The 12,652-nt window shown below is 43.3% G+C and overlaps 1 protein-coding gene and 1 pseudogene across 1 annotated transcript; both read left to right on the forward strand.

The window, feature by feature from the left end:
* Positions 1-261: 261 nt before the first annotated feature.
* mtif3 (mitochondrial translational initiation factor 3) lies at positions 262-7,917 on the forward strand. Its single transcript, XM_014196493.2, is given in 5 exon segments — positions 262-443; positions 695-1,052; positions 1,054-1,156; positions 1,314-1,465; positions 7,433-7,917. Coding segments are annotated over 4 exon segments (846 nt in total). The 5' UTR covers positions 262-443; position 695; the 3' UTR covers positions 7,667-7,917.
* A 1,433-nt stretch (positions 7,918-9,350) lies between these two features.
* LOC106603175 (general transcription factor II-I repeat domain-containing protein 2-like) lies at positions 9,351-11,610 on the forward strand (annotated as a pseudogene).
* Positions 11,611-12,652: the final 1,042 nt, after the last annotated feature.

A 12,652-nucleotide genomic window follows, 5' to 3' on the forward strand; every position in this document is an offset into this window, starting at 1 on the left:
TTGACTCTTTTCAAAATCTAACTTAGATGTGGAATCACAAGGTTTGCTTAGAACATAGTTTGATAACAATTATTCTAGCCCATGATCAGGCTATTATAATCAACAGCGCCGGTAGCCTAGCTTAGTATTAGTAGCGTAGTGGCCTACACATGATTAATTATAGCCTAAGTTACATAATAAGAAAGGTACTAGTTCGAACGACATCTAAAACTACAAATTTAGATCATTGTTCTGCGACTGCGTCATCATGGTGCGCCAAGAACTGTTAAGGAGACAGGACCCATTTTCATGTAGTATGGAAACAAACGCCTCCCGTTTTAGGGCGATACGTATGCATTGAATTATTGTACAATATAAAGCTAAGTTTACAATTCTTCGTGCGTCCTTACTTATTCTTTGTTCCTGTGTTTCGGTCTGCAAGCTGACTGTCGCCTGCCTGATCTGTATGTATTCCTATCCCTGTACAGCACGTTCTGTAGAGGCTGCTACTTCTCCCTGTCAATTATTGTTTGCTTATCAAACCAGGTTTCCATGCTTGTCAACAGTGTGTTTTTGATGGTCTTTTCACTTGCATTTTCTGACTTTTAAACGTAATTGCTAGACAAAAGTGACATACTTCTGGGAATAATAATGCCTAGATTTCACGTTTGTTTACCTCTCTCACTCTCTCCTGCTCTCTCTGTGTTCTGCTCAGAATGTCTAGTGCTTGTCTGAGGTGGGCTCTGAGCCATGCATCTAGAGGTGTCTGTGGTGGAACTATCAACTCCTGGAGAACAGCCTCTGGGGCTGGGCTCCTATCATACAATGGGAGATGTGTGAGTGCGTCGTTGTCTTGGGGATGGTCTCCACTGTCCACCACAGTGGATGAAACTGAAGAGGGGCAGGTGCCTAAGAAGAAGCAGGATCCCCGAGCCCGTGCCACCATTGGCAGTATTGGCCGGAAGATCCACCAGCGCCACCTGCAGGTGATCAATGAGAATGGCGAGAACATGGGCACCATGCATCGAGCTGATGTCCTCAGACTGATGGACGAGAATGGGCTTAAACTGGTTCCCTCTCAACGAAAACAAAGATCCACCCGTCTACCGTCTAATGACTGGCAAACAAATCCACGAGGAGCAGCTCAAACTGCGTGAGAAACAGAAAGCCAAGACAGGTGTGTAATATTTAGCACATACACAACAACTACTGCCTATACATCACACAAATGCACATCTCTGCATTGCATACAGTGGTTATATCTGAATTCTCTAAAAGGCATCCTCTCCTGTTTGATCTCTGAAAGCCAAACCATACCTTCGGTCTCTCCACAGGCCCTGTGCAGGTAAAGGAGCTTACCGTTTCCTCTGACATTGGTAGCCATGATCTTCTCACCAAGCTGAGGCAGGTCCAGAGCTGGCTGGACAAGAAGCACCATGTCAGAATCACTCTGAGAACAGGGCGTGTGGAACATACACAGCCACTGGTGAGAAATATCTATATAGGATTGCTTTATTTTGAGCTGTCTGATTCACATCACCTAAAAACACGTCCCTTATACAGGTTCTATTCACCATTCTGTAGTTGCAAAGATGCTTTAGAGATGATTTTCTTGGGTATGTATAATGACTACTACCATATTCATGAATTTCATCTCCCTAACAAGCTCATGGAAATAGACAGAACAGATACTGTACAGTTGAAGTCGGAAGTTTACATACACTTAGGTTGGAGTCATTAAAACTCATTTTTCAACCACTCCACAAATTTCTTGTTAACAAACTATAGTTTTGGCAAGTAGGTTAGGACATCTACTGTTTGCATGACACAAATCATTTTTCCAACAATTGTTTACAGACATATTATTTCACTTATAATTCACTGTGTCACAATTCCAGTGAGTCAGAAGTTAACATACACTAAGTTGACTGTGCCTTTAAACAGCTTGGAAAATTCCAGAAAATGATGTCACGGCTTTAGAAGCTTCTGATAGGCTAATTGACATCATTTGAGTCAATTGGGGGTGTACCTGTGGATGTATTTCAAGGCCTACCTTCAAATTCAGTGCCTCTGCTTGACATCATGGGAAAATCTAAAGAAATCAGCCAAGACCTCAGAAAAAAAATTGTAGACCTCCACAAGTCTGGTTCATCCTTGGGAGCAATTTCCAAACGCCTGAAGGTACCACGTTCATCTGTACAAACAATAGTACGCAAATAGAAACACCATGGGACCACGCAGCCGTCATACCTCTCAGGAAGGAGACACATTCTGTGTCCTAGAGATGAACGTACTTTGGTGCGAAAAGTGCAAATCAAGTCCCAGAACAACAGCAAAGGACCTTGTGAAGATGCTGGAGGAAATAGGTACAAAAGTATCTATATCCACAGTAAAACAAGTCCTATATCGACATAACCTGAAAGGCCGCTCAGCAAGGAAGAAGCCACTGCTCCAAAACCGCCATAAAAAAGCCAGACTACGGTTTGCAACTGCAGATGGGGACAAAGATCGTACTTTTTGGAGAAATGTCCTCTGGTCTGATGAAACAAAAATAGAACTGTTTGGTCATAATGACCATTGTTATGTTTGGAGGAAAAAGTGGATGCTTGCAAGCCGAAGAACACCATCCCAACTGTGAAGCACGGGGTGGCAGCATCATGTTGTGGGGGTGCTTTGCTGCAGGAGGGACTGGTGCACTTCACAAAATAGATGGCATCATGAGGAGGGAAATTTATGTGGATATATTGAAGCAACATCTCAAGACATCAGTCAGGAAGTTAAAGCTTCGTCGCAAGTGGGTCTTCCAAATGGACAATGACCCCAAGCATACTTCCAAAGTTGTGGCAAAATGGCTTAAGCACAACAAAGTCAAGTTATTGGAGTGGCCATCACAAAGCCCTGACCTCAATCCTATAGAATATGTGTGGGCAGAACTGAAAAAGCATGTGAGAGCAAGGATGCCTACAAACCTGACTCGGTTACACCAGCTCTGTCAGGAGGAATGGGCCAAAATTCACGCAACTTATTGTGGGAAGCTTGTGAAAGGCTACCCGAAACATTTGCACCAAGTTAAACAATTTAAAGGCAAAGCTACCAAATACTAATTGAGTGTATGTAAACTTCTGACCCACTGGGAATGTGGTGAAAGAAATAAAAGCTGAAATAAATCATTCTCTTTCCTATTATTCTGACATTCACATTCTTAAAATATAGTGGTGATTCTAACTGACCTAAGACAGGGAATTTTTACTAGGATTAAATGTCAGGAATTGTGAAAAACTGAGCATTTGGCTAAGGTAAACTTCGACTTCGATTGCAACCAGTAAACCTATTTTAAACCTAAATGTGTCAGCCTGAACACACCAGATACATCTTCACTATTCTGTAATTGAAACCAGCAAAATAGTAAGACAGTTGGTTTTGAATTAAGAACTCTATTTTTTATGCAAAAATATACACTGTTCAAAAAAATAAAGGGAACACTAAAATAACACATCCTAGATCTGAATGAATGAAATAATCTTATTAAATACTTTTTTCTTTACATAGTTGAATGTGCTGACAACAAAATCACACAAAAATAATCAATGGAAATCCAATTTATCAACCCATGGAGGTCTGGATTTGGAGTCACACTCAAAATTAAAGTGGAAAACCACACTACAGGCTGATCCAACTCTGATGTAATGTCCTTAAAACAAGTCAAAATGAGGCTCAGTAGTGTGTGTGGCCTCCACGTGCCTCTATGACCTCCCTACAACGCCTGGGCATGCTCCTGATGAGGTGGCGGATGGTCTCCTGAGGGATCTCCTCCCAGACCTGGACTAAAGCATCCGCCAACTCCTGGACAGTCTGTGGTGCAATGTGGCGTTGGTGGATGGAGCGAGACATGATGTCCCAGATGTGCTCAATTGGATTCAGGTCTGGGGAACGGGCGGGCCAGTCCATAGCATCAATGTCTTCCTCTTGCAGGAACTGCTGACACACTCCAGCCACATGAGGTCTAGCATTGTCTTGCATTAGGAGGAACCCAGGGCCAACCGCACCAGCATATGGTCTCACAAGGGGTCTGAGGATCTCATCTCGGTACCTAATGGCAGTCAGGCTACCTCTGGCGAGCACATGGAGGGCTGTGCAGCCCCCCAAAGAAATGCCACCCCACACTATGACTGACCCACCGTCAAACCGGTCATGCTGGAGGATGTTGCAGGCAGCAGAACGTCATTTTGCAGGGCTCTGACAGTGCTCCTCCTGCTCCTCCTTGCACAAAGGCGGAGGTAGCGGTCCTGCTGCTGGGTTGTTGCCCTCCTACGGCCTCCTCCACGTCTCCTGATATACTGGCCTGTCTCCTGGTAGCGCCTCCATGCTCTGGACACTACGCTGACAGACACAGCAAACCTTCTTGCCACAGCTCGCATTGATGTGCCATCCTGGATGAGCTGCACTACCTGAGCCACTTGTGTGGGTTGTAGACTCCGTCTCATGCTACCACTAGAGTGAAAGCACCGCCAGCATTCAAAAGTGACCAAAACATCAGCCAGGAAGCATAGGACCTGAGAAGTGGTGTGTGGTCACCACCTGCAGAACCACTCCTTTATTGGGGGTGTCTTGCTAATTGCCTATAATTTCCACCTGTTGTCTATTCCATTTGCACAACAGCATGTGAAATTTATTGTCAATCAGTGTTGCTTCCTAAGTGGACAGTTTGATTTCACAGAAGTGTGATTGACTTGGAGTTACATTGTGTTGTTTAAGTGTTCCCTTTATTTTTTTGAGCAGTTTACATTCAATTCTGTATATTTACACAAAAACTTTCCTTTGGCAGAGCAGAGATTCATTAGCAACAAATATAAACCAGGCTCAGACATGGTGAATTATACAGTGCCCTCCATAATTATTGGGATAGTGACATATTTTGTATTTTTTTGGCTCTGTACTCCAGCACTTTGGATTTGAAATGATACAATGACTATGAGGTTAACCTCTTACATCTAGTAGACTGTCAGCTTAAATTTGAGGGTATTTTCATCCGAATCGGAAATTACAGCACTTTTTTACATTGTCCCCTAAAATATTCGGACAAATTCACTTATTTGTGTGTTAAAGTATGCAAAAGTTTAGTATTTGGTCCCATATTCCTAGCACGCAATGACTACATCAAGCTTGTGACTCTACAAACTTGTTGGATGCATTACAGCTAGTCCTGAATGAATAGTGAATAATGATGAGTGAGGAAGTTACAGACGCACAAGTACTATACCCCCAAGACATGCTGACCTCTCACCATTAGAATAACAGGGGAGGTTAGCGGTTTTGAGAGGGAATGATATTTTGGGGGTCTGTAACTTTCTCACTCATAATTATTCACGATTCATTCAGGACTATCCATAATCATGGGAGTATCCACATTGATGTGGAAGTGTTTAAAACATTCTATTCTGACTCCAAAATGCTAAAGTACATTATTTACCATTAATTTATATTGGGCACAAAATAATCTGTATTGCAACCGAAACAAACCGCAAATGCATCCAACAAGTTTGTAGAATCACAAGGTTGATATAATCATTGCGTGGTAGGAATATGGGACCAAATACTAAACTTTTGATTACTTTAATGCACATCTACAGCACCAGTCAAAGGTTTGGACACACCTAGTCATTCAAGGGTTTTTCTTTATTTTTACTATTTTCTACATTGTAGAATAATAGTGAAGACATCAAAACTATGAAATAGCACATATGGAATCATGTAGTATCCAAAAAAGTGTTCAAAATACATTTTATAGTTGAGATTCTTCAAAGTAGCCACCCTTTGCCTTGATGACAGCTTTGCACACTCTTGGCATTCTCTCAACCAGCTTCACCTGGAATGCTTTTCCAACAGTCTTGAAGGAGTTCCCACATATGCTGAGCACTTGTTGGCTGCTTTTCCTTCAGTCTGCAGTCCAACTCATCCCAAACCATCTCAATTGGGTTGAGGTCGGGTGATTGTGGAGGCCAGGTCATCTGATGCAGCACTCCATCACTCTTCTTCTTGGTCATATAGCCCTTAAACAGCCTGTAGGTGTGTTGGGTCATTGTCCTGTTGGAAAACAAATGATAGACCCACTAAGCGCAAACCAGATGGGATGGTGTATCACTGCAGAATGCTGTGGTAGCCATGCTGGTTAAGTGTGCCTTGAATTCTAAATATATCACAGATAGTGTTACCAGCAAATCAGTCCCACATCATCACACCTCCTCCTCCATGCGTCACGGTGGGTACCACATATGCGGAGATCATCCGTTCACCTACTCTGCGTCTCACAAAGACACATCGGTTGGAACCAAAAATGTCAAATTTGGACTTATCAGACCAAAGGACAGATTTCCACTGGTCTAATGTCCATTGCTTATGTTTCTTCTTATTGGTGTCCTTTAGTAGTGGTTTCTTTGCAGTGATTTGACCATGAAGGCCTGATTCAAGCAGTCTCCTCTGAACGGTTGATGTTGAGTGTGCCTGTTACTGAACTCTGTGAAGCATTTATTTGGGGTGCATCTGAGGTGCAGTTAACTCTAATGAACTTATCCTCTGCAGCAGGCTCTCATGTGGTGGTCCTCATGAGAGCCAGATTCATCATAGCGCTTGATGGTTTTTGCGACTGCACTTGAAGAAACATTCAAAGTTCTTGAGATGTTCCGGATTGACTGACTTTCATGTCTTAAAGTAATGATGGACTGTCAGTTCTCTTTGCTTATTTGAGCTGTTCTTGCCATAATATGGACTTGGTCTTTTACCAAATAGCCCTATCTTCTGTATACCACCCCTACCTTGTCACAACACAACTGATTGGCTGAAACACATTAAGAAGGAAATAAATTCCACAAATTCAATTTTAACAAGGCACACCTGTTAATTGAAATGCATTCCAGGTGACTACTTCATGAAGCTGGTTGAGAGAATGCCAAGTGTGTGCAAAGCTGTCAAAGGGTGGCTGCTTTGAAGATTAAAAATATATTTTGATTTGTTTAACACTTTTGGTTACTACATGATTCCATATGTGTTATTTCATAGTTCTGATGTCTTCACTATTATTCTACAATGTAGAAAATAGTAACAATAAAGAAAAACCCTTGAATGGGTAGGTGTGTCCAAACTTTTGACTGGTACTGTAAGTGAATTTGTCCCAATACTTTTGGTCCCCTGAAATGGGGGGACTATGTACAAAAAGTGCTGTAATTTATAAACGCTTCACCCGATATAAAGTGCTGGAGTACAGAGCCAAAACAATAAAAAATGCGTCACTGTCCCAATAATTACACAGGACACTGTATATTTTTCTCTTCTTATTGTGGATGGGAAAAGGAATGTGCCCTTCTGTCTGTACAAGTACTTCATGTTAACTTTCCTGAGATGTGAAAGTATGGGCAGCTCAAATGTTAATGTTGTGCTTTTATGGTTTTGACGACAGGACACAACTCTGGAGCAGATGGTGCAACAGATAGAGGGGCTGGTAGGATTTGTTTCCAAACCCAAAGTAATCCGAGACGGTAGAGCTGCCATGTGCATCCTGCGTCCACCCTCAGTGAAGGAACTCAAAGAAATGAACAAAGCTGCATCAGCGCCGGCCACTGATACCAGCTCAGAGCCCACCACATCACCTAATGTTCCCCCTACAGACCTCACACCAGACTCACAGCACTGAACATAAATAGAATCTAACTTAACAGTTGTGTGTGGAAACTTATGAGCTCAAAAACGAATGGAAAAGTTAACTAGTGAAGGCCATGTCATATCCAGTTTTTTTTATTTTTATGAGGAGGGCGGTTGTACACATAAACAAACAGCAATATATGCAATAAACATTAACATAGGATGAGGAACAGCACGACATGTAAGGTTTATGTACTGGCTACTCGAAGTTTATGTTCAAATAAATGAACATATTCTAGCATACATGGAATGCCTATGTCTATTCTTACCTGTTTTTTCCGTTCTGGATGGTGTGCAACACTGTGGCGTTGTAAGCCTTGCTGTGAACTACAACGTTTTCTATTAAAGGGAACATAGGTCCATACATCCATGTTATCACTACTGTAATTAAAATGTGTGGGGACCACTCTCGCATTCAAATGCACCTCCAGAGATACAGGAGCTGATTTTGACTAAATAGAGAGGGAAATCTGGTAGCAACACAACAGGACTATGGTCAGGTATCCATACCTTGATGGCGATTGTCTTTCCACAGCCTTCATGGGGGCAGGTGTAAGTGCGCTGCTCTTCATGGAAGAGCTGATGTTGCTCTGCAGGTTGAAAGGCGCAACCCTCCCTGGGACAGATAAACACCGGGTCTCCTCTGCGTGGACACACTAGTGCTGCCTCAGGAACCAGGTGGGAAACACCTTGCTGGACTCATTACACTGCAAAAGGGCTGGAGACACAATCACTTTAAAGCAACCTTCACTGAGGAACTTTGTTGTAATTGTGCAGGTAAACAAACTTAAATCAAATCAAATTTTATTTGTCACATGCGCCGAATACAACTGGTGTAGACAATACCGTGAAATGCTTACTTACAAGCCCTTAACCAATAATGCAGTTCAAGAAATAGAGTGAATAAAATATTTACTAAATAAAGTTTGCAGTAAAAAGTAACACAATAAAATAACAATGACAAGGCTATATACAGGAGGTACTGGTACCGAGTCAATGTGCAGGGGTACAGGTAGTCAAGGTAATTTGTACATGTAGGTAGGAGTAAAGTGACTATGCATAGATAATAAACAGCGAGTAGCAGCAGTGTAAAAACAAAGGGGGGGGGGAAGTGTCAATATAAATAGTCTGGGTGGGCATTTGATTCACTGTTCAGCAGAGAGAACAGGGACTATGGTGGTCTGTTTGAAACATGCGGGTATTACAGACTGGGTCAGGCAGAGGTTGAAAATGTCAGTCAAGACACTTGCCTGTTGGTCTGCCCATGCTCTGAGTACACATCCTGGTAATCCGTCTGGCCCCCGTGGCCTTGTGAATGTTGACCTGTTTTAAGGTCTTGCTCACATCAGCTTTCCACAGAACAGCTGGTGCTCTCATGCATGCTTCAGTGTTGCTTGCCTCGAAGCATTTAGCCCGTCTGGTAGACACGTCACTGGGCAGCTCGCGGCTGGGTTTCCCTTTGTAGTCCGTAATAGTTTGTAAGCCCTGCCACATCCGACGAGCGTCAGAGACGGTGTAGTAGGATTCAATCTTAGTCCTGTATTGATGCTTTGCCTGTTTGATGGTTAGTCTAAGGCATGGGTGTCAAACTCTGGCCAAATTTGGCCCGCGGGGTAATTATATTTGGCCCGCGAGACAATACCAAATTACTACTAGAACTGGCCCGCCAGTATTATACAGCGCATTCACCGCTAATACTACGAATCCCATAATGCTCTGCTGTTGTTTTCGCGCGCCAATCAGGACAGGACCCAGAAACGCCCTCTCCTCTGTGACAGTAGTCATAGCAACATAGACGCTACAACTGTCAGCGCGCTATCCCTTCCCAAAAATGGCGAAAAGAAAGGCAGAAAACAGGAGCTTTCTGGACAAGTGGGAGGCAGAATATCTGTTTACATATGTAAAAGACAAACCTGTTTGTCTTGTTTGTGGAGTCAACGTGGCTGTAAGTAAGGAGTACAACATTAGACGACACTATGAAACGAAACACCATGACAAATACAAGGACCTGGACATGACTCAAAGGAGCCAGAAAGTAGAGGAGATGAAAAGAAGTTTGGTTTCACAACAGAATATGTTCAAAAAAGCCACATCACAAAGTGAGGCTGCTGTAAAGGCTAGTTATATAGTGGCAGCAGAGATCGCAAAATCAGCCCGGCCCTTTAATGAGGGAGAGTTCGTGAAAAAGTGCACGATGAAAGTTTGTGACCTCGTATGCCCAGAGAAAAAGCAAGCATTTTCAAACGTGAGCCTGAGCAGGAACACAGTAGCTGATCGCACATGTGATCTTGCCACCAATCTGTATGACCAGCTGATGGAAAAGGGAAAAGATTTCGTTGCGTTCTCCCTCGCTGTGGATGAGAGCTGCGACGCATCTGATACTGCTCAGCTGTCAGTCTTCATCCGTGGAGTGGACTCAAATCTGTGTGTTACGGAGGAGCTATTGGGATTCAAATCAATGCATGGCACAACCACAGGAAAGGAAATCTTTGAGGAGGTTTCCAAATGTGTAACTGAAATAAAGCTGCCGTGGGATAAACTCGTTGGATTAACGACAGATGGTGCGCCAGCGATGTGCGGTAAAAAGAGTGGACTGGTGGGCATGGTTCGGGAGAAGATGCGGGAAGAGAACTGTGCGGGAAGAGAACTGTGCAGGTGAGCTAACTGTTTACCACTGCATCATACATCAGGAATCACTGTGTGCCAAAGCCCTAAAGATGGAACATGTTATGACCACAGTAACACAGGTAGTTAACTTTATAAGAGCCAAAGGTCTGAATCACCGCCAGTTTACATTTTTTCTAGAGGAGTGTGGTTCGGAATACGCAGACGTGCCGTATCACACAGAGGTGAGATGGCTAAGCAGAGGAAAAGTACTGAACAGATGTTTCGAGCTGCGTGAGGAAATATGTCAATTCCTGGAAACCAAAGGGAAGGATACAGCAGAGCTCCGGGAGCAAAAGTTTCTGTGTGAGCTGGCCTTTCTCTGTGACATCTCGAGCCATCTCGATGTGCTGAACCTGCAGCTTCAGGGGCGGGGGCGCATCATCACAGACATGTACGCTGCAGTGAGGGCCTTTAAAACTAAACTGTGCCTGTGGGAGAATCAGATGCTGCAAGGAAACCCTTGCCATTTTCCCTGCTGCCAAATCATAAAAGCGCAGATCTCTACCCCCGTGTTCCCATGCGCACAGTTTGCTGAAAAACTCAGTGTTCTCGCCGCTGAGTTTAGCCGGCGATTTGCCGACTTCGATGTCCAGAAATGTAGGTTTGAACTGCTTAGTAATCCCTTTGCAGTTGATGTGGAAAATGCACCAACCAACATCCAAATGGAGCTGATTGAACTCCAGTGCAACAACACGCTGAAGTCAAAGTATGATGCTGTGGGCGCCGCACAGTTTCCACGGTTCATCCCTGACACAATGCCTCAGCTCCGCACCCAAGCTGCTCAGATGCTCTCCATGTTCGGCAGCACTTATCTATGCGAGCAACTTTTCTCCTCGATGAAGATGACCAAAACAACTCACAGGAGACGTCTGACTGATGAACACCTTCGCTCGATACTGAGGATTTCTTCAGCTCAGAGCCTGAGCCCAGACATTGATGAACTAGCATCCAAGAAGAGATGCCAGGTATCTGGCTTGGGCACATCAGATTAGATCAGTGTGCAATAATTAACGTTTTCTTTGTGCACTTTTTCTTGCTACAAGGCATGGGCTTGAATGGTTGATTGATTTATTATCATTTTATTTGTAAAATTATTAGCCAGTTGAAAAAATTATTTTGGTATTTAAATCAGAAGGCTGCAAATAGAAAAGAGGCATACGATTTTTATTTAAATTTTATTTATTTAATAAATGAATGCCATTGATGTGTTTTTTCATTTGAAATTCGATTTTGCATGTCTCCACTATTAAATTATATATTGTATGGTAATAAGCGATGCTTGTTCCATATTCAATGTTAAAGCAAAACTTGTTTGGGTCCATATTAAAAGGTTCATTTGTTCAATGTTGGCCCGCGACTTTGTTCAGGTTTTACATTTTGGCCCACTGGGTATTTGAGTTTGACACCCCTGGTCTAAGGGCATAGCGGGATTTCTTTTAAGAGTCCGGATTATTGTCCCGCTCCTTGAAAGCAGCAGCTCTAGCCTTTAACTCGGTGCGGATGTTTCCTGTAACCTATGGCTTCTGGTTGGGATATGTGCATATGGTCACTATGGAGATGACGTCATCGATGCACTTATTGATGAAGCTGGTGACTGAGGTGGTATACTCCTCAATGCCATTGGATGAATCCCGGGAACATATTCCAGTCTGTGCCAGCAAAACAGTCCTGTAATGGAGCATCCGTGTCATCTGACCACTTCTGTATTGAGGGAGTCACTGGTACTTCCTGCTTTAGTTTTTGCTTGTAAGCAGGAATCAGAAGGATAGAATTAAGGTCAGATTTGCCAAATGGAGGGCGAGGGAGAGCATTGTATGCTTCTCTGTGTGTGTGGAGTAAAGGTGGTCTAGAGGTTTTTTTCCCTCTAGTTGCACACGTGACATGCTGGTAGAAATGAAGTAAAACGGATTTAAGTTTGCCTACATTAAAGTCCCCGGACACTAGGAGCGCCGCTTATTGTTTGCTTATGGCCTTATACAGTTCGTTGAGTGCGGTCTTAGTGCCAGCATCGGTTTGTGGTGATAAATAGACGGCTACGAAAAATATAGATGGTGTAGTCTACAGCTTATCATGAAGTACTCTACCTCAGGCGAGCAATACCTCAAGACTTCAATATTAGACATCATGCACCAGCTGTTATTGACAAATAGACACACACCACCACCCCTCGTCTTACCGGACGTAGCAGTTGTGTCCTGCCGATGCACGGAAAACCAAGCCAACTGTATATTATCCGTGTCGTCGTTCATCCACGACTCGGTCAGGGGCGAAAATCTGATATCAACTTTGGAGGGGACAATTACATGAAATT

This window comes from Salmo salar, chromosome ssa04, assembly GCF_905237065.1.
Source record: "Salmo salar chromosome ssa04, Ssal_v3.1, whole genome shotgun sequence".
Lineage (NCBI taxonomy): Eukaryota > Metazoa > Chordata > Actinopteri > Salmoniformes > Salmonidae > Salmo > Salmo salar.